This window comes from Somniosus microcephalus, chromosome 1 (assembly GCF_052327205.1).
Source record: "Somniosus microcephalus isolate GS21.2 chromosome 1, FLI_Smic_1.0, whole genome shotgun sequence".
Classification (NCBI taxonomy): Eukaryota; Metazoa; Chordata; class Chondrichthyes; order Squaliformes; family Somniosidae; genus Somniosus; species Somniosus microcephalus.
This window is the reverse complement of record NC_140987.1, coordinates 432,105,936-432,130,077: the sequence shown is the minus strand read 5'-3', so window position 1 is coordinate 432,130,077 and position 24,142 is coordinate 432,105,936. Positions and strand designations below refer to the sequence as shown.

General features: G+C 47.6%; 1 protein-coding gene across 4 annotated transcripts in view; it reads right to left on the bottom strand.

The window, feature by feature from the left end:
- LOC147125292 (uncharacterized) overlaps positions 1–24,142 on the bottom strand; it is a 534,520-nt gene that overhangs the window by 17,298 nt on the left and 493,080 nt on the right. For all 4 annotated transcript variants that reach the window (XM_086000735.1, XM_086000743.1, XM_086000728.1 and 1 more), the window contains 4 exons: positions 23,475–23,600; positions 18,885–19,001; positions 10,583–10,744; positions 7,250–7,348 (listed from right to left, as the gene is read on the bottom strand). In XM_086000735.1, the coding sequence (XP_085856861.1) occupies positions 7,250–7,348; positions 10,583–10,744; positions 18,885–19,001; positions 23,475–23,600 (504 nt within the window). The remainder of the gene's footprint in view (positions 1–7,249; positions 7,349–10,582; positions 10,745–18,884; positions 19,002–23,474; positions 23,601–24,142) is intronic.

Below are 24,142 nucleotides of genomic sequence, written 5' to 3'. Positions count from 1 at the left end.
TCCTGAAATTTAATAGGATTTATGTATTTTAAAAAAAATCTTAATCTGATGGAAGTATAAGGGATTGGTTTACAAATTTGCACTCCCGGTTTGCTGATCTTCACCTATTGGGAGTACAGGAAACTTTGTGCTATCCGGCACCGACGGGACCGAGCTGTTGCCGTCCCATCAAAACTGCCGGACAAACCAGCGCTAATGTTGAAACATACGGAGATTTTGAGGTCCGTATCTGGCAACAAACCCTGTTGCTTCTAAACAGTCGGCCGTACCTTGCAAGCGTCTCTGTAGCTTAGCAACAGCTTCAGCGAGACCTTGCAGAGCCTGACTGGTGAAAAAAAAGCAACGAAAAGAAAAAAAAAACTGACGAAACGGCTCCTGATTTTTGCCGGTGGCTCGAGCATTCCGGACAGTTAACCTCCGGATAAACCAAAGTTTCCTGTATATATCAGATGTACACTCCCCATGATTTCCCCCTCCTTTCATTGTAATGGTCTGTGGTGAGTTAACTTATCTCAGCCAGGGTGATAGCAGGGCGCATCACCTAGTTTTACTGTCCTTGATCTACAGAAGCATGTTTGCAGCTCAGGCTCCTGTTTCAGGGTCTCCTACTGGAGGTGCACACAAATGCACGTCGCTGTGATTTCCCTTACTTCACCCACAGTTGAGAGTCCTGCTGTTGCTCATTGTTTAAGCTCACAGAGGAAGAATGGTCACTTAGGATAAAGGTTTTGCAGGGAAGCCATCGCCCATAGAATAGTCCCCAGAATAAGTAAGCATAATTAGCAAAGGGGGGGGGGGTGCGGAGGTGAGGAAAGGAGGTACAAAGTATTGGATTTCGCGTGACATATTCTTTTGGGTTGAAATCAGAGAGAAATCAGAGAAACCCCACAGTGCAGATAGAGGCCATTTCGGCCCATCGAGCCTGCACCGACACATATCCCACCCGATCCCCGTAACCCCTACATCAACACATATCCCACCCTATCCCCGTGTATTTAATCCCCCTAACACTAAGGGTCAATTTATCATAGCCAATCAACCTAGCCCGCAAATCTTTGGACTGTGGGAGGAAACCGGAGCACCCGGAGGAAACCCACGCAAACACGGGGAGAATGTGCAAACTCCACACAGACAGTCACCCGAGGCCGGATTCGAACCCGGGTCTCTGGCGCTGTGAGGCAACAGTGCTAACCACTATGCCACCGTGCTCCGTATCACCGGTCATTCCTGTAAGAAGTCCTAACGTCACTTTAGCGTAGCCAACTCTGGTTTAATGAATTCCTGGAGATTTCATCACATGACCTCCTGCTTGCTACTGCCCCGCCCCCAAGCTCCCACCATTGGTCGTCCGACAAGCTCATCCTCACGGTGGACCGCCTTCCTTTGCCGATTGGAAAGCAAAAAGACTTCATTACACGATTGGATGATTCTTGAATGTCAGTGAAACAGCCTTTTGTTCCCCCATCTCCAATATTTTTATAACCAGTAAACAGAAGTCTTCAAAAAAAAAGAAAAAACAATATTTTTTTTAATGCCCCTATGATTTTTCTTCTGGGTCGCTCGCAGCAGTGTCCTGGAGATTGGTCTTCAACTCCTGGAGACTCCAGGACACGCCAGCCTGTACCTTTTGACACGAATCAGTCATTCATGAAAGAAAGACTTACGAAATAATACTGAGCGGCCTGCGGGTGGCGCTGTCCAGGGAGAGTATAAATACTCGGGCACGGGCCCAGCTTGCACAGGACATTCTTAACAGGAACTAGTGAAGGACACAACTAGACCTCCATGTTGTAAAACAGTTGATTAAAGCTTTGTTTAACACTTAGACCAAGTGCCTAGTAGTTTTCTTACGTCACCTTTATTGACCAATATCTAGCTAAATGATAGCGTGACCCAAAGATGGCAACATAAAACCCTTTTGGGTATACTGACTACAGTACTCACTCATGAGCTGCCATGTGCATTTTTCTGATTTGAAAAATGGTGGGCTGAACAGCAGTCTAGTAAAACTGGTTCATTTTCATAAATACATGAACAGAATACAGGCCCTGAATTTACACAGACCATGGCCCTGGCTGTTACACTGGAATGTACCTGCAGTATGCAGGGTCAATGCTAAGGGCATCTCATTTGCATGGGGCCAATGGGCACCTGTGCCAATACGGGCACAATCTCGGCCCCACAACTCTGGCACCTGCTGCTGTCAGTGAGGGGAGATGGCGCCTGGAATTCCCCCTGGAGAAACCATGGGGGCGATTTTCTGAGGCCCGAGGAGGCGGGAAAATCGGAAAAAATGAGTGTGGGTTCGGAACCCGCCTCTGCGGGATTTTGCCGGTGCCGGTTTTGCAGGGCGGGAAACGGTCCCGCCTCCAGCTGGCCAGAGAGCTTGTTAAGAGGCTTAAATGCTAGTTAAGGGCCTCTCTAAGCCTATTTTGAGAGGCCCTCGTTATTTTTCGACCATTTCGGCGTGTTCCACGACCCTCCTAAACCACGGCAGCTAAACCTGGTGGGTTGACAAGTGGGTGGTCTCCTCAGAGCTGCAGCTCAAACATTAAATCGGAGATTTCATCAGGGATTAGTTACAGGTGGGAGAACTTTGCTTTAAAAGGTCTTTGAGCACTTTTAGCAGGTCTTCCGAAGTTGGAGGTGCTGCAGCTTGAATCAATCAACTGTGGGACCTCCTTGGAAGACCCCCTCTCCGCTTGCAATGAGCGCTTCCCCAACGGAGGCATCTGCCAGCAGCATGGGAACCATTCATTTTCTTTCACAAGGGGCCTCAGATGAGGATGAGGAGGAGGAGGAGGAGGATGAGGAGGATCTGGAGGAGGAGGAGCAGCAGGAGGAGGTCAGAGTGCCGGTGTATCGACCAGCAGCAGCGGCAGCACGTGAGCACATGGCTGCCCGGGATGCAAGGGATGAACTTATCCTGGCCAGATTTGCATAGGTTGCCCAAGTTGGCACATGTCCTTGGCTCCATCTTAAGACATCATGGACAATGGACATGACGGTGGCATAGTGGTTAGCACTGTTGCCTCACAGCGCCAGGGACTCGGGTTCGAATCCGGCCTCGGGTGACTGTCTGTGTGGAGTTTGCACATTCTCCCCGTGTTTGCGTGGGTTTTCTCCGGGTGCTCCGGTTTCCTCCCACAGTCCAAAGATGTGCGGGTTAGGTTGATTGGCTATGATAAATTGACCCTTAGTTTTAGGGGGATTAAATACGTGGGGTTACGGGGATAGGGTGGGATATGTGTTGATGTAGGGGTTACGGGGATCGGGTGGGATATGTGTCGGTGCAGGCTCGATGGGCCGAAATGGCCTCTATCTGCACTGTGTGATTTCTGTGATTCTGTGATTCTGATTCTGACTCTCTGGCCACCAACCTGATCGCGGAGCCCGCAATGTGGAGCTGCCTAAGGCGAAAGAACAGATGCCATAATGACAAATTTTGGCATCAAATCATTTTAATGCTTTGCAACAGGGATGGCATTTCATCAATACACAGAAACATTCATCCAATCTGCACACAGATCTGGAGGTTATATCCCTTGCCAGCTGTACCCACACAGCCTTGGTTTCTTTGGGAGGCCTCTTGCTCCCAGATGAGGGGAAAAGCACCTCCCGGCTAGCTCTCACCCCCTCAACCAACATTTGCAGCACCTCATCCGAGAACCTCGGGGAGGCCCTTGCCCTGGAGTTGGACATAGTGGTTTCTCAGAATATGTTGCAGGTGGTGCAGCATTGGCAGAAATCCAGTGGCATGATCCAAGGCAGCAAGCAGCCCTAAAATCAGGCTGGAATAGTGATGTCAGCGGAGGCGAGTTTCAGCCCCAAAACACTAATTGACCAAGGGCAACCCACACCTCTGAAATCAACTGGTCAATCAGGGGAAAGTTGCAAATTTTTCAAAACTATCAGTGGAGGCGGGTTTCGAACCCACGCAAACCGAAACCCGCCTCCAGTGGGAAAATCGCCCCCCATGTCTGTGCCTCCTTACTTTCCCTCTGGGCCTAAGTAAAATATCAGAATTCAGATTACCATTTAGAAATCTTGCTCAAAGCTCCAACATTCTTGAATGATGAGGCACTGATCTTTGACACATTCCTTTGACATCTGGTTTCATTATATCTGTGGTTCAGGTCAACAATTTTGTTTTTTTATGATTTTTTTTTTATATAGCAATTGCCTGTCTGTCACAACACATTGTCATGCATTGTCTCCGTGATATACAACATAGCAGGTATGGGCCTGGTGAATAATTCGGGCAAGTGATATCTGTGGGTACACTACCGTGGTTGCTTGACGCCTTAATGAGTTTTGTCTGCTTTGCCACAGTTTCACAAACATTTAGGTTGAAGTGTGCCCCTCATGATACCTGATTTATATAGGGATTGTTGCAAATGCTCTGGTCAGCTTTTATCAGTAACCCAAGACTTTTTACGGGGTTTGTAAGGGATGTTCCCTGCGGATGCCTGTTCTGAATTAGGTATTGATATTTTTCTTTTTGTATAGATGGCCTGGGGAGGTTGTGCTTGTTACAAATTGATCTGTTACTGTTTGTTTCCCCTCATCCAGATGATTGCCAGATATTCTATGTGGAAACAGCTGCCTGGTGAAGTAAGCATGAATTGGGTTCCTGCTCCTAATTCATACTCCTTCAGCACCCAAAATTCACTCATGTGTCCTACAGTTTGCACAAGTTTTTAAAAAATAATTGTGATTCACATGTGGACTTAAAAATGTGGAAAGCTACGTTTAAATTTCCTACGAGCGACAAACATAAAAAAAAAAACCTCTGCAGCCCATAGGACTCGTGAGTGAATTATGAACGTTGGCACGTTTAGTTCAGTGTCCTGGGTTTCCTTAGCTTTTTGACCGAATTTCAGTAGGACTATTTGGACACTTCTTCTGATGGGGCAGGTTGGACTTTAGGGTGCAGCATTTACACTTTTCCTTTATTGGGAGAGAGGGTACCGTAGGAGGTGGCATCGATGCAACCAGAATCAACTTCCTTACCCGTCCCTTTCGTACACTGGTAGAGTAAGTTTAGTATTCAGTGGTCTAACAGGCTTGGCTGTAAAGCTGCAGCCATCTTTGATCATGTGGACGCAACTAAGGCCCCAAATTGGTCCCCCTGATTATAATTAAAATAAAATAGGTGAGCTGCCAGTGTTACTCGCGTTATTCATTGGGCCGGGGGGGTGGGGTGGGGGGGGGGAGTGTTACTATCGGGTGATATCGATGACATTTCTGCACCTCTTAAAGGGGAGGTGCACTTTGGCTGCATGCAACAATAACTGATGGTTGTGGACAATGGTAGGCACAGGAGAAGCTGCAAGGCTCAGAAAGGGAGGAGGTGGGCAGAAGGAGGGACATCTTCTATCCACTAGACGGCAGGTAGTTGTCAAGGAAAGCTGTCCGGCAGGAGTGGGCAGAGGTGACAGAGCGCGTCAGTGCCAGAAGTATTGCCCTCGGGCCATGCTTGCAATGCAGGAAAGTGTTCAATGAGCTCGCAAGGCCTGAAGGAGAACATGGTCAGGGGGTTTGAGAGCCTCCTAGCACACCTGCGCTCTGTTCTCGAGCGAAGCAGTGGGAGTGCTGAGGCTCAGCCCCTGAGAGGGGCATTGGCTCCATCAGGGAGATACCTGTTGTTCTCTCAGGATGACAGCATGCCTGCTTCTCCTGCCAGCCTCTCAACCAGTGATCTTGTTGGTGCCAGAAAGCTAGCTGGGCCAGACTACCCAGGCCCACGCCAAGATCTAGCAGCCTGCAGTGGGGTCCTCAATGGTCACAGCTCCTCGAGGTCACCCATCACAGCCAACTCAAGGGCCCCCAGTGGAAGGTCAGCAGCCTTCCATCTCCCAAGTTGTAGCTGTTATAAATCTCATCATCATCAAGAAACTACTCATGAAATAACGCTGGGTGGCCAGCTGGTGGCGCCGTCCAAGGAGTATAAATACTCGGGCGTGGGCCCAGCTTTCCTGGGACATTTTGTAAGACAAGGAACTAGTGAAGTACAACTAGACCTCCATGTTCTGAAACAAGTTGATTAAAGCCTTGTTTTATACTCAAACCAAGTGCATAGTGAGTTTTATTACGTCAGGAGCCACTGGGAAACTACCTTGCAGGAGCACTACAATAGATAACTGAGCACATAAGACCGGCACTGGGGGTTTGCACAGGGGTGATTTGTAGGTGAGGTTCACGTATGATGTTCTGATTCTGAGGACCCGCATGCTGTAATGCCTCTTGCGCCCTCTTCTTGCAGCCTGTGCGGGTCCTTGCTGCCTTCCTTGCTGGTGCTCCTCCTCCTGATTTGGGAGCCTCAAGGGTAAAGCAGGCAGCACTCCCATGTTCAGCGACTGAGAGTAAGCAAATCCCGTGAAACTGTTCTTGCCCTCCAAATACCCACTCTGCAAAAATAGCTCACAGTAAAACACTTGCCAAAACAGCCAAACACTTGGTCGAAATGCACCTTAGGAAACCTAAAATTACTAATTAGAGGCTTTACATTAATGGTGGTGAGGATCCCTCTAAATACCGCACGTGAACGTTACTTGCTAACTGTTTCCGCAGTGATTTTCTGGGCGGGTTAAGGAAGTGACAATTCAGGTTTGCACAGACACCAATTTCATAAAAGGGTCCTGATTCAGGCACAGGATCCTTATTAACATATTGAAATATTACATGCGTTTGGTTCAGGCAGTTGCCAAGGACGACTATTAAGCGCCTGAAGCAACATGGCGCCGGCCGCACTTCTGCAGCCGACTGGGCACGAAGCAGTGCGACAGAGAATTTGACTTCGGGGCGCCCGTTTTGGACTCGGAAAATGTGCGAAACGCACGCCAGTTTCTACCCTTTTTAACCAATTTCTATCCCTTTCCAACCAATTTCTAGCCCATGTAACCAATTTCGACCCCTTTGTAACAAATTTCTACCCCATTGTAATCAATGTTCCCTCTAAATTTTTTTGCGTGCGCGGTCCCTTTAATGGGCTGCGCGGCCCATTCAAAATTTCTCTCCCATTTGAAAAGCCGGTCCCGGGCTGCGCAGGACCTCCAGATCGAGAACGTTGCTTGTAGCCAATTTTGTAATCAATTCTGAAATGGAATACAAATGATGATACATTCTCTTACTGAGTTGCCAAATTTCTGTAATTTAATTTTATTCATTGAACAAAGTCTGCCACAGGTAGCCAATTCCCAGAAAGAATGCCCACCATGTATGTCACTGCAATATTACCATATCTTACCTCTAGCACCAGGATCCCCTTTGTGTCCTGGGTAACCTTGATCACCAGAAGGGCCATCTGTGCCTGGAAATCCCATTCTGCCTGGTTCCGCCCTTTGACCTAAAACAAAGAATTGAGTTGATTATTAATACCTTATACCTGCCATTAGATTGATTAGTCCTTCATGTCACTCCAAAAAGCATTCAAACAGAATTTAAATCTGAAAATATTGTCAGATATTCTATTTACAATCCCAAATTTTCAGCTAACTTTGTCATCAAGGTAAAGGGTACCTTTCCATCTTTTTACACCCACTGTCCATATCAGGGTCTTGCTCAACTCTCTACAATGTACCTTAGTGAGAAACCCTTACTCTATATCAGTGTGACATAATTTCATACATCAGCTACCCTTATGGCCTCTTAGAGCAAGACTGATGATTTGGTGCCAATTTGTGACAAATTATGGGCAGCTTTATCACGTGGGCACTGTCCACTGGGAAGTGAGTTGTGATTGCCTCAAACCCGTTCCATGTAGGACCCTCACAGGCAAAGGAGCCAGAATCACGAGGACAGGTTGCATAGACTAGCCTTGTATTCCGTTGAATATAGAAGATTAAGTGGTGATCTGATTGAAGTGTTTAAGGTGATTAAAGGATTTGATAGGATAGATAGAGAGAAACTATTTCCTCTGGTGGTGGGAGTCCAGAATAAGGGGGCATAACCTTAAAATTAGGGATGGGCCGTTCAGGGGTGAGGCCAGGAAGCACTTCTTCACACAAAGGGTAGTGGAAATCTGGAACTCACTCCCCCAAAAAGCTGTTGAGGCTGGGGTCAATTGAAAATTTCAAAACTGAGGTTGATAGTTTTTTGTTAGTCAAGGGTCTTAAGGGTTACAGAACCAAGGCGGGTAGATGGAGTTAAGATACAGATCAGCCATGATGTAATTGAATGGTGGGGACAGGCTCGACGGGCTGAATGGCCTCCTCCTGTTTCTCTGTTCCAAAGGAGACGTTGAACCTCTCACTGTGGTCTGGATTCAAACTCAAGTCGTTGACGTGATGGTGTTATGTACTTGCTGCGTCATTCAGTGCTCCCAATTGTAAATGTATGATTTCACTTATAAATTGTTTTCTTACAACAATAAGTTAATACAATAAATTATTCCGAATGGCACTATGGGTAATTCAGGCACAAAAGTACTCACTCAAGTGTTGTTCATTTAACAACAGTAAATACATTGGCTGTACATTGAAAAGCTTTTCGATTTTTGATTCATATACTTTTTTCAGTGCTGTCTCTTCCAAGGACATACTTGCCTTGGAGGCGGAGCAATGAAGGTTCACTAGATTGATTCCTGGGATGAGAGGGCTGTCCTATGAGGAGAGATTGTGTAGAATGGGCCTATACTCTCTGGAGTTTAGAAGAATGAGAGGTGATCTTATTGAAACATACAAGATTCTGAAGGGGATTGACAAGATAGATGCTGAGAGATTGTTTCCCCTGGCTGGAGTGTCTAGAACTAGGGGGCACAGTCTCAGGATAAGGGGTAGGCCATTTAAGACTGAGATGAGGAGGAATTTCTTCACTCAGAGGGTTGTGAAACTTGAGAATTCTCTATCCCAACAGGCCGTGGATGCTGAATAATTGAGTATATTCAAGGCTGAGATAGATTTTTGAACTCTAGGGGAATCATGGGATATGGAGATCGGGCGGGAAAGTGGAGTTGAGGTTGATGATCAGCCATGATCTTATTGAATGGCGGAGCAGGCTCGAGGGGCTGTATGGCCTACTCCTGCTCCGATTCCTTATGTTCTTATGTTCTCCTAAAGCACTGATTCTTGCTCAGAATGGTCCCACCAGCACCACCAACTTCCACACTGAAGTGGCCAATATCCATATATGTACCTAGATGCTGTCTGTCAGCAGGCTGTTCAACTGTGACAGCATCACAAATCAGCCAGACACGTATACACACTTTCTGGAAGGCCACTGGACAGCAATCAGAAACAGGAACCAGATCTGATTTTTCCAATCCTGAGCCCAGGGGAGCCGACACCAAATGTTGCACTCCAACTGCTGCCCAGCCAACTGCATTGAATGGGGAACAAATCTGGAATCGCTGAAGGTAAGCATGCAGGTGCAGCAGGCGGTTAAGAAGGCAAATGGTATGTTGGCCTTCATAGCAAGAGGATTCGAGTACAGGAACAAGGATGTCTTGCTGCAGTTGTACAGGGCCTTGGTGAGACCACATCTTGAGTATTGTGTGCAGTTTTGGTCGCCTTATCTGAGGAAGGATGTTCTTGCCATGGAGGGAGTGCAGCGAAGATTCACCAGACTGATACCTGGGATGGCAGGAATGACATATGAGGAGAGATTGGGTCGATCGGGCTTATACTCGCTGGAGTTTAGAAGAATGAGAGGGGATCTCATTGAAACTTATAAAATTCTAACAGGACTAGACAGACTAGATGCAGGAAGGATGTTCCCGATGGCGGGGAAGTCCAGAACCAGGGGTCACAGTCTAAAGATAAGGGGTAAGCCATTTAGGACAGAAATGAGGAGGAATTTCTTCACCCAGAGAGTGGTGAACCTGTGGAATTCTCTACCACAGAAGGCAGTTGAGGCCAATTCATTAAATATATTCAAGAAGGAGTTAGATATATTTCTTAAGGCTAAAGGGATCAAGGGATATGGAGAGAAGGCAGGGACAGGGTACTGAGTTTGGATGATCAGCCATGATCTCATTGAATGGCAGAGCAGGCTCGAGGGGCCGAATGGCCTACTCCTGCTCCTATCTTCTATGTTTCGACCTGGTGACTATGGCTCAGTGCCACATTAGACAGTGCATTTGCCCACTAAACCATTAGGGAGCTTCAGTTTCTATTCATCTGAAGTGTAGAGTTAGCTGCATATGGAGTTACATATTCCAAATGCAAAAATCAGAAAGCATCTAGTACAAACATAAAAAAGCAACGGTCTGATTCAACCAAGGAACAGCAGGATGTTTTAAAATCTGACTACTTCTGTAATAGAAAATGCAGGTTAAAGAAGGAAGATAACAAAAGAGTGATAGGGTTATTTTCAGAATAAACTATTCCCTTCCCCTAATCTATGTCATATCAAAAGGTAGTTTAAAAATGTCCTGTCTGGCAGCCTTATGTAGACCTGCCATCTCTCTCTCTGTCAGGGTGAAGCCCTTCAAGAAATCCTAGAGCATTATGATCAGGGAGGTACCTAAGCTGGGAACAGGTACTGTTGTGTATACATTTAATCTTCAATGGACATTGAACCCTCTGTTGGAATTAATGGAATGTTTCACTAAGAGGGGTAAAAGTTACACTTCATTGCTTACCCTTCAATCCTGGAGGGCCTGGGACTCCCGAGATTCCAGGAGGTCCGATGTTCCCGCGCATGCTTTGTGGTCCTGGGACACCAGGAAGGCCTGGGTTACCAGGATCTCCCCTTTCGAATCCCAAACCTGGTGGCCCAGGAGAACCAGGTGGACCTGGAAGACCTGCAAAGAGTAAGAAAAGTAAATCTCTATTCGCAGAAATGGTTCACATTTATCAGTATTTGTTTGACACAATCCATCTGGGACCAGTTTCAAAAACAAGCACACCAACAACAACAACGGGCACTTTTTAGCGCCTTTAATGTAAAAGGCACCTAAAATCTTGGTCTAAGAGGTAAAAAGGGAGGAAACTAAGGTGGGGAGGCAGAGAGCTTTAGGAAGGGATTTCTAGAGTTTGGGTCCAAGGTGGCTGAAGGCATGAGTGCCAATGGTGAGGCGCAGGGTGTGAGGGATACAGAAGAGGCCAGATTTGAAGCCACTCAGACCTCTTGGTGGGTTGTAGGGCTGGAGGAGGTTCCAGGGATAGGGAAGTGTGAGACAATGGAAGGTATATGAACATGAGGATGAGTATTTTAAATTGGAGGCACTGGGGGAACCAGCAGACAATGTAGCTCAGTGAGCACAGGGTGATAGGTGAGCAAGACTTGGTGCAGGTTAGGATACGGGCAGCAGTAGAGTTTCTCATGTAATATTCTAAGAGCAAAGCTCCTGCATCTTAGTTCCTTAACACATTCCACTGCCACTGTAACCGTCCATTGATACAAACAAGCTAGGCACAGATAACAACCTCCCAGTTTGTAGTCATACATGACTGAGGTTGTTGGGCGAGAACATAGCTGAGATGAGTCAGCCAATTGTAGTACCCAGGATGACCATAGAAGCCACAAGACCTCTTTTATCCCTTTCTTGCTTGTTCCAAATCCTACAGATGACCGTTCGTTGTCACTCCGCTATCAGCTCGTCCCGTGCACAGTAGCATCACCTCAGCTTTCAAGCGGTCTTTTCCCAACTGGGGTCCTTTCCATTACCTTCCAAAACTACCAACCTTCAGCGAATGCCCGCCACATTGCAATCGCCAGAGTCTCAAGCAATGTTGTTTATACAATAAAATGTAAAACAACCAGCAAGGGTTCCACTAAGCACTTTATTCCAACAAGAACTGAGCCCAAACCCTTGCCCAAGTTGGGATAGCTTGCCACCTACTGGAGAAACTTTCACTGAAGCACTTTCATTAAATTAAACGGACACTTTGGGGGTGAATTTCCACGAGGTTGCTCCCGCTCCACCACCGTAACTTTGGTGGAAACGCCCTAAACACATGTAAACGGGGTTTCCACCGAATTTCCGCCGCAGTTACGGCAGCGGAGAGGGAGACATGCCAAGGAAAATCACCCCCATCACAATCATGTCACCAAGATATCTCCAGGAAACTCAAGAAAGAGTAAGCGAGAGGTACATAAATGAACAAATGGAGAACTATGACCCATTAAAACACAGAAAACAACAACAGCAACAATTTATATTTATATAGCGCCTTTAACGTAATAAAACATCTCAAGGCGCTTCACAGGAGTGTAATAAAAAAAAACAAAATTGGACACTGAACCACATAAGGAGATGTTAGGGCAGATGACCATAAGAACATAAGAAATAGGAGTATGTGCAGGCCATTCGGCCCCTCGAGCCTGCTCCGCCATTTAATGAGATCATGGCTGATCCGATTCTGGCCTCAACTCCACTTTCCTGCCCGCTCCCCATAACCCTCGACTCCCCTGTTGCTCAAAAATCTGTCTATCTCCGCCTTGAATATATTCAATGACTCAGCTTCCACAGCGCTCTGGGGTAAAGAATTCCAAAGATTCACCACCCTCGGAGAAGAAATTCCTCCTCATCTCCGTCTTAAATGGGCGACCCCTTATTCTGAGACTATGCCCCCTCGTTCTAGATTTCCCCACGAGAGGAAACATCCTCTCAGCATCTGCCCTGTCCAACCCCCTCAGAATCTTATATGAAAGGAAGAAAGAAAGAAAGGCTTGCATTTCTTTAGCGCCTTTCACGACCACTGGACGTCTCAAAGCGCTTTACAGTCAATTAAGTACTTTTTTGAAGTGGAGTCACTGTTGTAATGTGGGAAACGCAGCAGCCAATTTGCGCACATCAAGTCCCACAAACAGCAATGTGATAATGACCAGATAATCTGTTTTTTGTTATGTCACGTCTCTGTGATGGCTATTAGATCATATCCATTTATTTCTATTTGTGCCGTCAATTCATCTATATTGTTACGAATGCTGCATGCATTCAGATAAAGAGCCTTTAATTTTGACTTTTTAACATTTTTCCCTACTCTGACCTTATTTGCACGCTCTGTCCCTTCCTGTCACACTCTGGTTTTCATTGCACATATCGCTGCCCTGCACTATTGCCCTGTCCTTTCTCTTTAATTTTCTAAATTTCCCCTCGCTTGAACCCTCCCCCCCCACTATTTAGTTTAAAGCCCTATCTACAGCCCTAGTTATTTGATTCGCCAGGACACTGGTCCCAGCATGGTTCAAGTGAAGGCCATCCCAACGGAACAGCTCCCTCTTTCCCCAGTACTGGTGCCAGTGCCCCATGAATTGAAACCCATTTCTCCCACACCAATCCTTGAGCCACGCATTCAACTCTCTGATCTTATTGACCCTATGCCAATTTGCTCATGGCTCAGGTAGTAATCCAGAGATTATTACCTTTGTGGTTCTGCTTTTTAATTTAGTCCCTAGCTACTCAAACTCCCTCAGCAGAACCTCTTTCTTAGTCCTATCTATGTCGTTGGTACCTACATGGACCATGACAACTGGATCCTTAACCCTGGCTGGAGAGGAACTTATTAAACACAGCCTTCGGGACTCATGCTCTAGGCTGCAGAGAACAGTATCTATCCCCCTAACTATCTCTCCTACCACTACGACATTCCTTTTTACACCCCCCTCTTGAATGGCCCCCTGTACCACGGTGCCGTGGTCAGTTTGCTCATCCTCCCTGCAGTCCCTGCTCTCGTCCACACAGGTTGCAAGAACCTCATAACTGTTGGACAAATGCAAGGGCTGAGGCTCCTCTAATGCTACCTCCTGGATCCACATACCTGCCTCGCACCTGCAGTCACACACTCCTGTCCCTGACCAAAAGCTTGGTCAAAGAGGTAGGTTTTAAGGAGCATCCTAAAGGAGAAGTGGAAAGGCAGATAGATTTCGGGAGGGAATTCCACAGCTTAGGACCTTGGCAGCTGAAGGCACGGCCGCCAATGGTGGAGCATTTAAAATCGGGGATGTTCAAAAGGCCAGAATAGACAGAGTGCAGGGGTCTAGGGGGATTATAGGGCTGGAGGAGATTACAGAGATAAGGAGGGGCAAGGCCATGGAGGGGTTTGAAAAGATGGAGACGGAATTCAATTTCTATATGATCACATTTCCCACGTAAATATGGGTGACATAAAAGTTTCAAAATACCTTTTCGCTCAAAAGAAGCTGCTTCAAAAATCAGGACAGAAGTAAGTAGTCAAAGTGCCTGGGTATAAACTCTTAATTCCAGCATTGCCAGTTTCAATAGGAAGTCACTGTCTGGGGCGGGGGGATCATGGGCAACTATCTCACTGAGCGCGACGCTGATGTGTGAGAAATGTTGCCTGCGTTGAAGAATATCAAAGCACTCGATGTGAATGCTTGTCCATTAATTAACGCTGTTATATGTAGGTGCTCACGGTGATTAAGGTGTCAGACATGTTTGCCTGAATAGTTTCACAAAAGAGTACTGTTAACCCGAATTTATCTAGTAAAGTTGAATATGGAGCACAAGAAAGGCAAAGAAGATATTTCAGAGTATTAGAACAGGACGTGCAATGCATGCTGGTCTTTTCTACGCAGATGAATCATCTGGGAACTGGTGATGGGACTCAACTAATAAAACCTGGCACATGCTATGAAGAGGCCATCATGGATATCTTAGGCTGGGAGGTCACACAGCTTCGGGAGGCACTGAAGTGTGCGGAAGCAACAATGTTCTGGGCTATTATACATGTTGACTGTTAAAATGACCGTGACATTAATCAAATTAAAAGCAGTGAGCGTTTCTCTGTGCTGGTAGTGCAGCATTAGTGTGCATAACAATCTTGTGTGTTCATAATGTGCCATTTTCTTCTTTCAAAGAACAATCCATATGCTGAGGAAAAGAACTGCAAAGCTCGTCTTTTCACTCTTGTCACGCAGATCACTTGAAGTAGGCATAAGCTCAGGCATCATACTTCAGAGGGCATTGGTGACCGTGAAGAGCGAACAGAGGATGAGACGAGGAATGTGGGTGAACAAGAGGCAGAGTTGGGGGGTCTCAAGAATGGTAAGACTGTTGCTGGGCAGAGGTTTAGCATGAACATTGAACCTGTTGGATTACTTCATGATTCTGACCTCAAAGGGCCAGCTAATTGAGAGCACTTCCTCAGCTTGAGTGGGCGAACCAGTTACTTGGCTCCTTGCAGAACATCATGCAGAGTGTTCTGGGCAGCACTGCAAATTCTATCGAGACTTGTGCACTGTCACCAACAGTGGCCCGATGGTAAGTCCCGGGTGGGTGGTTGGAGAAAAGAAAGAAAGACTTGCATTTATATAGCACCTTTCATGACCACTGGACATCTCAAAGCACTTTACAGCCGACAAAGTACTTTTGAAGTGCAGTCACTGCTGCAATGTAGGAAACACGGCAGCCAATTTGCGCTCAGCAAGCTCCCACAAACAGCAATGTGATAATCTGTTTTAGTGATGTTGGTTGAGGGATAAATATTGTCCAGGACACCGGGGATAACTCCCCTGCACTTCTTTGAAATAGTGCCATGGGATCTTTTACGTCCACCTGAGAGAGCAGACGGGGCTTTGGTTTAATGTCTCATCCGAAAGACGGCCGCTCTGGCAGTGCAGCTCTCCCTCAGTACTGCGCTGTCATCCAAAGCTTGGCTGCCCATGTCCTAACTCGCACCAAGTCCCGTTCGCCCATCACCCCTGTGCTCGCTGACCTACATTGGCTCCCAGTTAAGCAACGCTTCAATTTCAAAATTCTCATCCTTGTTTTCAAATCCCTCCAAGGCCTCGCCCCTTCCTATTTCTGTAATCTCCTCCAGCCCCACAGCCCCCCCAAGATATGTGCGCTCCATTAATTCTGCCCTCCTGATTATAATCGCTCAACCATTGGCGGCCGTGCCTTCTGTTGCCTCAGCCCTAAGCTCTGGAATTCCCTGCCTAAACCTCTCCACCTCTCTTTCCTCCTTTAAGACGCTCCTTAAAACCTACCTCTTTGACCAAGCTTTTGGTCACCTGCCCTAATTTCTCCTTATGTGGATCAGTGTCAAAGTTTTTGTCTTAAAATACTCCTGTGCCGCGCCTTGGGACGTTTTACTATGTTAACGGCGCTATATAAATACAAGTTGTTGTTGCACTGGAGTGTCAGCCTAGATTTTTGTGCTCGAGTCTCTGGAGTGGGACTTGAACCCACAACCTTCTGACCCAGAGGCGAGGGTGCTACCAACCGAGCCACTGGCTGACACAGAGCGGGCAATAGTGGGTGAGGCAGGGTGGATGGTTGAATCACGATGATTGTAGAGTCGGGGGAGCATTCCTGCTCTCCTGGCTCCACAGGAAGGCTTTTTAAATAAAAAAATTCTCAAAATCTTATCTTTAGTTGTAAGAAGTCACACAACACCAGGTTATAGTCCAACAGCTTTATTTGAAATCACAAGCTTTCGGAGCGCTGCTCCTTCTTCAGGTCCTTGCTAAGGCTGCAGCAGCTGCTTAAGAATCCTGAGCAGTGCAGGCCCCACGCCTGTCCCGCTTGTCACAGATGCTAGGCAGATATTTAAGGGACCTAATGCCTCGGTGCCTGAAACATGGCTCGACCCAAATTCAGGTCATTTTCAGGCATCCTATTCTCTACTGCTAACCGTCTCCTTAAACCCCTCTCCCCTGTCTCCTCCACCCTCACCTCCGATAACAAATGTGAGGAGCTCATGGACTTCTTTGTCTCTAAGATTGAGACCATCCGTTCAGCTGCCTCTGCCACTTCCCTTTCTTCCCCTAGCCCACCGGGCCGAACTTCCACTAAGTTTGCCCCCTGCCCTAGCCCTGAACTCACATCTTTCTCCAGTTTCTCTCCGATCTCCCCTCATGACCTCTCCGCGCTCATCTTGTCCATGAGACCCACTTCCTGCTCCCTTGACCCTATTCCCACCAAACTGCTGACCACCCAACTTCCTTTTCTGGCTCCCATGTTAGCTGATATTGGTAACGGTTCACTCTCCTCAAGTACTGTCCCCCTCTCCCTCAAATCTGCCGTCATCACCCCCTCAAAAAACCGAACCTTAATCCCTCCGTCCTTGCAAACAACCGTCCCATCTCCAACCTCCCTTTCCTCTCCAAAGTCCTTGAACGTGTTATTGCCTCCCAAATCCGTGCCCATCTTTCCTGCAATTCCATATTTGAATCCCTCCAATCAGGTTCCCGCCCTTGCCACAGTACTGAAACGGCTCTCATCAAAGTCACAAATGACATACTTTGTGACTGTGACAAAGGTAAACTATCCCTCCTCGTCCTTCTTGACTTGTCTGCAGCCTTTGACACAGTTGACCACTCCATCCTTCTCCAACACCTCTCCACCGCTGTCCAGCTGGGTGGGACTGCACTTGCCTGGTTCCATTCTTATCTATCTAATCGTAACCAGAGAATCACCTGCAACGGCTTCTCTTCCCACTCCCGCATCGTTACCTCTGGTGTCCCCTCAAGGATCTATCCTTGGCCCTCTCCTATTTCTCATCTACATGTTGCCCCTTGGTGACATCATCCTAAAACACAGCGTCAGTTTCCACATGTACGCTGATGACACCCAGCTCTACCTCACTACCCCTTCTCTCGACCCCTCCACGGTGTCTAACTTGTCAGAGTGCTTGTCCGACATACAGTTCTGGGTGAGCAAAATTTTCTCCAATTAAATATTGGGAAGACCGAAGCCATTGTTTTCAGTCCCCGCCACAAACTCCGTTCCCTAGCCACTGACTCCATCCCTCTCCCTAACATCTGTCTGAGGCTGAACCACACTGTTTGCAACCTTGGTGTCATATCTGACCATGATATGAGCTTCCGACCACATATCCGCAGCATAACAAAGACCGCCTATTTCCACCTCCTTAACATCACCCATCTCCACCCTTGCCTCAGCTCATCTGCTGCTGAAACCCTCATCCATGCTTTTGTTACCTCTAGACTTGACTATTCCAACACACTCCTGGCCTCCCACATTGTACCCTACGTAAACTTGAGGTCATCCAAAACTCGGCTGCCCGTGTCCTAACTCGCACCAAGTCCCGTTCACCCATCACTCCTGTGCTCACTGACCTACATTGGCTCCCGGTTAAGCAACGCCTCGATTTCAAAATTCTCATCCTTGTTTTCAAATGTCTCCATGGCCTTGCCCCTTCCTATATCTGTAATCTCCTTCAGCCACACAACGACCCCGAGATATCTGCGCTCCTCTAATTCTGCCCTCTTGAGGATCCCTGATTATAATCGCTCAACCTTTGGTGGCCGTGCCTTCTGTTGCCTAGGCCCTAAGCTCTGGAATTCCCTTGCCTAAACCTGTCTGCCTCGCTACCACTCTTTCCTCCTTTAAGATGCTCCTTAAAACCTACTTCTTTGACCAAGCTTTTGGTCACCTGCCCTAATTTATCCTTATGTGGCTTGGTGTCAAATTTATTGTCTTAAAATACTCCTGTGAAGCTCCTTGGGACGTTTTACGACGTTAAAGGCGCTATATAAATACAAGTTGTTGTTGTTGTTGTTGTCCTTGTTGCGCAGACGTTGATCCCAGAAATTGGGCCTCATTATGCCCGTTTCACCACCTCTACTTCTCCTCCTCCCTCTTCTCTTTTAAGACCCCCCTTAAACTTAACTCTTTGAGCAAGCATTTGGTCAGACCTTCTAATCTTTGCTTCTATGGCTTAGCATCCGTTTCCCCTTATGCCTCTGTGATGTGCCGTAGGACACTATATGAATGCAAGCTGGTGCTAATAAGGAGTAAAAAAAAATTAGTAGCTCATCTGTGCATTAATGTGGTCAACAACTATAAACACCCCTGGAGTAACTCTAAGAGAAAAGAGTGAATGATTGAGTCCTGTGCAGTAGCAGACAAAATCACTAATTGATTACGCTCACTTAGTACATACACTAGGTCGAACAGACAGAGGAGATTTGCTCCCTTTGTGTTGTTTACACGATGAGAAATACCTTACCTGCTTCACCGTCAAATCCAGGTGGACCCAGATCACCTGGCCTCCCAGGAATGTTTGAAGCGGTGGTGATTCCTGGAGATCCGTGTTTCCCTGGAAGACCCAATGATCCACCATGACCTAATGGAGCAGGAAACAGTTATTGAGTGAACCAATTGTTCTGGCTAGGCCAACAACTATAAACTATAGTCTTATTTTCCTTTCAACATTTTTCTTAACCAACTTAAAATAAGGAAGTATTTTTTTAATTTGCGAGGTAAAAAGTGTGAGATAGTGCCTCCCCAGGTTAGTTTCTCTCCTCACCCCTCCCTGCATCACACACTATTCTGCTTTAAGGATGTTGGGTGAACATCTTGTTCCTCAATACAACTCTCGACTTCTTAAGGGTCCCGGATTTTCCTCGGGGCCTGTTGGAAGGAATCTGAATGGGCGGGGACAAGTGAGTGCAGAACGGGGTGCGACCCAGTATTGCCGAGTCTCTGCCCCAAATAAATAGCTGCAGGGATTTCCACTGGCGGCGGGGCGTGCAGTAGTTGTGTCTGCCCGCTTTGCAGTTTGATCGTAGTGAAAGGAGGTAGAACGGGTGGGATAGAGTCATAGGGCTAAAAATTGGGTAGCGCCCCAATTGGGGCCGTAACTTAGCGCCCCGGAAAAATTAGCGTCCCCGCGCCGGAAATTGAGTGGTTGCGCCTCAAGAGGGAAGCGGGGCGCTACTGGAAGCGCCCCGCTTCCCTCTTGGGGCCCTGTGAGTCAATATTGCGGCGTTATGTGCCGCAGCGCCACACGCTGCAGCACGTCGCGCCACGGTATTGCAGGTCTTCCTCCCCTTCTTAAATGGGAGGGGCCTTGTGCAGCGTGACCTGGGGCCCAGCTGGGCCCCCGGGGATCAGGAGTGTAGGCAAAAGAGCCCAGCACGCAAGAGAAGTGCCGGGCTCTTGGAGCGCAGCCAGCACTCTGCGGGGTGGGGGGGGGGGCGTGTTTCAGGAGGTCTGGGACGGGAGCGCAGGCAGGTGCTGGCAGGCGGCCAGCAACAAAAATGGCCGCCCCGCACCGCGCCTTTAAATTGCGCCTCCCCGGCCGCAGGTACGCACACCTGACCCCGGTGGACATAGCATCCGGCGGTAAGTCAGGGGGCGCTCCTGAAGATCGTGACCGGGGTGTGAGTGGGGCGCTGCGCATGCCAATTATGTCATCGCCAGTGGTGCAGCGCCGCGGGGCGCTACCGGTTAGCGCCGCCACTAACCTCCCGCTGAATTTTGCGGGGGCAGTGCCGCACCCGGGCGCTAACGGGAGGCGCAACCAACTGAATTTTTCCCCCCATAGAGTTATACAGCACAGAGAGAGGCCCTTCGACCCATCGTGTCCGTGCCAGCCATCAAGCCCTGTCTATTCTAATCCCATTTGCGTTGGAATTCTCGTTACTCGCACCTCCTCAGGCCCAGCAAGAAACAGGTGTACAGTAGATTTGAAGTGGGGGCTAGTTGAGTCTTCCAGGCAGGATTCATTGACTGGAATCTTCCAAGGCTCACCTTTTGGCCCCAGTAAAATCACCCCTCTTTTAACAAAGGAGCAGGTTCCAAATGCCTGCTGCAGTTTACAGCCAGACCTACTGGTTTGCACCTACAAGGAGCTGACCAGGACTGAATTTTGCTGCCCCCCCTCCCACCACACCAACTCCAATATGGCAGGCACTCAAGAAGGGTCGATACCGACATGGGTGCCCAGCGCCATTATGCTAATGGGTTGATCCCGGGAAGTCCGACAGGTTCAGGCACTTGGGTCACCAGTTGGCTGCAACTCCTGCTCTGCTATAGTTACCGTGGCGAAGCGGAATCGTGGGTTTTCGGACCCAAGATGTCCATAAGAATGTAAGAAATAGAAGCAGGAGTAGGCCACATGGCTCTTCGAGCCTGCTCCGCCATTCAATAAGATCATGGCTGATCTTCGACCTCAACTCCACTTTCCCGCTGGATCCCTATATCCCTTGATTCCCCATGAGTCCAAAAGTCTATCGATCTCAGCCTTGAATATACACAACGACTCAGCATCCACAGCCCTCTGGGGCAGAGAATTCCAAAGATTCACAACCCTCAGTGAATAGATTTCTCCGCATCTCAGTCCTAAAAACCAACGTGGAGCACATGATAGGTATGTGCCCCCAATCTCGGTTTTGGACCCCTGAGCAATTCTTCGGGGGCAATATTAACCTACCTGGGCCGGCAGGAAACCAATGAAAAGTAAAATTAGGCAGGGTGTGAAACAGGGGGCCGATCTGATCACACCAGCTTCTTGCCAGGTGTGTTAGCTTAAAATTACTCCCATAGTTACTCAGTTTCCACACTCCAATTTTCCATGCCTACGTTGAAGGCGTTTCCCTACATTGTGCCTCTCCTAAGATTAGGAAATCACTATCACAGGGTAGCACAAGTTATTACACCAACCAACTGTATCACCAGATTAACAAATCCATTTTAATAGGTTAATGGCCAAAATATATTTTTTAATGTAAGCCTTAATATCTGTGGCCTTGACATATTTCAGACCAATATAAGGCATGATTTTGAAAAGTGTAGATGAGCAGAGACCTTGGTGTCCTTCTATACAAATCCTTAAAGGTGGCAGGGCAAGTTGTTAAGGTGGTTAAAAAGCATATGGGTAAATAGAGGAATAGAATATAAAAGCAAAGAGATCGTGCGAGAACTTTATAAATCACTGGTTAGGCCTCAGCTGGAGTATTGTGGACAATTCTGGGCCCCGCACTTCAGGAAAGATGTAAAGGCCTTGGAAAGGGTGCAGAGGAGGTTTACCAGGATGTTGCCAGGGATGAAGGACTTCAGTTATGAGGAGAGGTTGGAAAAGTTAGGACTGTTCTCCTTGGAACAGAGAAGGCTAAGAGGTGACCTAATAGAGGTTTTCAAGATGCTGAGAGGTTTTGATAAAGTAAATAGAGAAAAACATTTCCCTCTGGTGAGTGGGTCAATAACCAGAGGTCATAGATTCAAAATCATTGGCAAAAGATCCACAGGGGAGAGGAGGAGAAATGTTTTCACTCAGAGAGTTGTCGGGATCTGGAACGCTCCACCTGAAAAGGTGGTGGAAGCTGATTCCATAAATAGTTTTACAAGGGAGTTGGACAGATACTTGGGGATGAGGAATTTACAGGGTTACGACAAAAAGCGGGCGTGTGGGTCTAAGCACGACTGCTCTTTCAAAGAGCCAGCAGAGGCACGACAGGCCAAATGGCCTCCTTCTGTGCTATAACTTTCTATGATTCTATGAGTATTGACCCAAATGTTCATGTCATACACTCAATAAGTAACTCTATGTATTGGAACCTTTGGATGTAAAGTACGGTGAGAGCTAGAAACCTGAGGAATGGCAGTCAGGCAAGAAACTCATTCATCTCTTTCTTCTTTTCTTCTGTCCTGGACACACTGATTACACTGGAGTATGGCTAAGCACTACTGCAGCAACTTGCCCAAATGCTCCATGTGGGGCCCCTTGGACAATGAAAGACAGATGTCATAGCTGACGTTGATCCTGTCCTTACCCAACATCTATATATAGAATTACATAGCAATTACAGCACAGAAACAGGCCATTCGACCCAACTGGTCTATGTCGCTATTTATGCTCCACACGAGCCTCCTCCCACCCTACTTCATCTCAGCCTATCAGCAGACCCTTCCATTCCTTTCTTCCTCGTGTACTTATCTAGCATCCCTTGTATTTTGCAGCAGGAGTCAATGGAGAGAAGCAGCAGCAATAACACTGGCTGATTTTTCCCATTTCCTACCCTGGGAGGGAGATGACTATTTCCACCACCATCCAGCTAAGTCAGCACAAACCAGGGATCAAACCTGGGATCTTCTCGGTCAGTATGGCTCAGTACCAAACCACATGGTACTGCCAAGCCACCGAGGGTCTCCTTAATACAGGTTTTGATAATCAGATGGCCACAGATAACAACTGAACAGACATCTAGTCGACTTAGGGCAGAGTCGCAGACATTACAACATCAAACCCATTGGGCTGAATCTTAACCCACAAAAACGGGTGAGTTGGGGTTGGGTGTGATGATCAGACACCACCCCCCACCCCCTTCCCCCCACTAGCAGCAGCAGGCGCCTTACCTGCGGCCTGCTCCGGACTGCTCCCCACCCGACTGGAAGCCAAGCCCGTCAATCAGGCTGACTACTGGGCAGGGAACCTGTCGTAGCGAAACTACGCACACTGTGGAGTCAAAACTCCACAGCACGCGGGCAAACCCGAACCTCTGGGTTTCCCGACAGAAACTCCACCCCACCCCCGCCTACGCAGCCCGCCCCTGTCAAGATTCAGCTCAATGATTCTCCATACAGTGGGACAATTTCCAGCAATGTAACACGAGAATGTAACCCACACCAAATATCATGCCTTACTGTGGCACAGTAAGACACGAACAGTAAAGATACTGAGGTACAAATTCCTGTGGTAACACACTCATCACTATAATAAGAAAGCAACACCACCAATATTGCCACCAAACATGTTCTACCGTGGCACAAAATAATATGGTGCTAACGAACAATTACAGTCAATTTTCTAAATTACCTGGATCTCCCTGAAGTCCTTTTTCGCCAGGATATCCCGGTGCTCCTATTCCTGTGCCTGGTGTGCCGTATTCACCCTTTAGGCCAGGAAGGCCGGGAGCCCCTGGCTGTCCTGGCAATCCAGCACCTAAACAGTTAGAACATCAGGAAATAAATATCCATTCAATTTTGATACAGCAGCTGGGAATTTCCTCAGAGCTGCTCCCGTTCTGCTGCTATAGATTCGCCAGACATATGGCGGAAGTCCGCAGGAGCAGCTCTTGAGGAAAGTCCCAGCCAAAACCTTTAACTTAAAGCAAAAATTCCCTTACCTGTCTTCTCCATTTCCATTCTCTTAAAGAGCTAAACAGCTACAAAGCACATTAAACAGACGCCCGACGAGCACTATACAACTGCTTAAATAAAATGACCTTATGTTTAATGTATCTTATATTAGTCTGTTACTGTGCAGAAAGCTGTCTGTTGTCCAGAAACCAAACAAACAACAGATGTGATTTCGACACTGTGTGGGTGGAAACCGGCCGAGTGGGCAGTTAAAATCAGCCCGGACAATTACCCGCTGACGTCCTGCTCCCTGGCCGCTGTCAAACGTTGCGGGAACGGGGCCAGAAGAGGCCGAAACAAGTACATTTATTTGACTTTCCTCGTGGGGCCCGGAGGAGCAGGAGT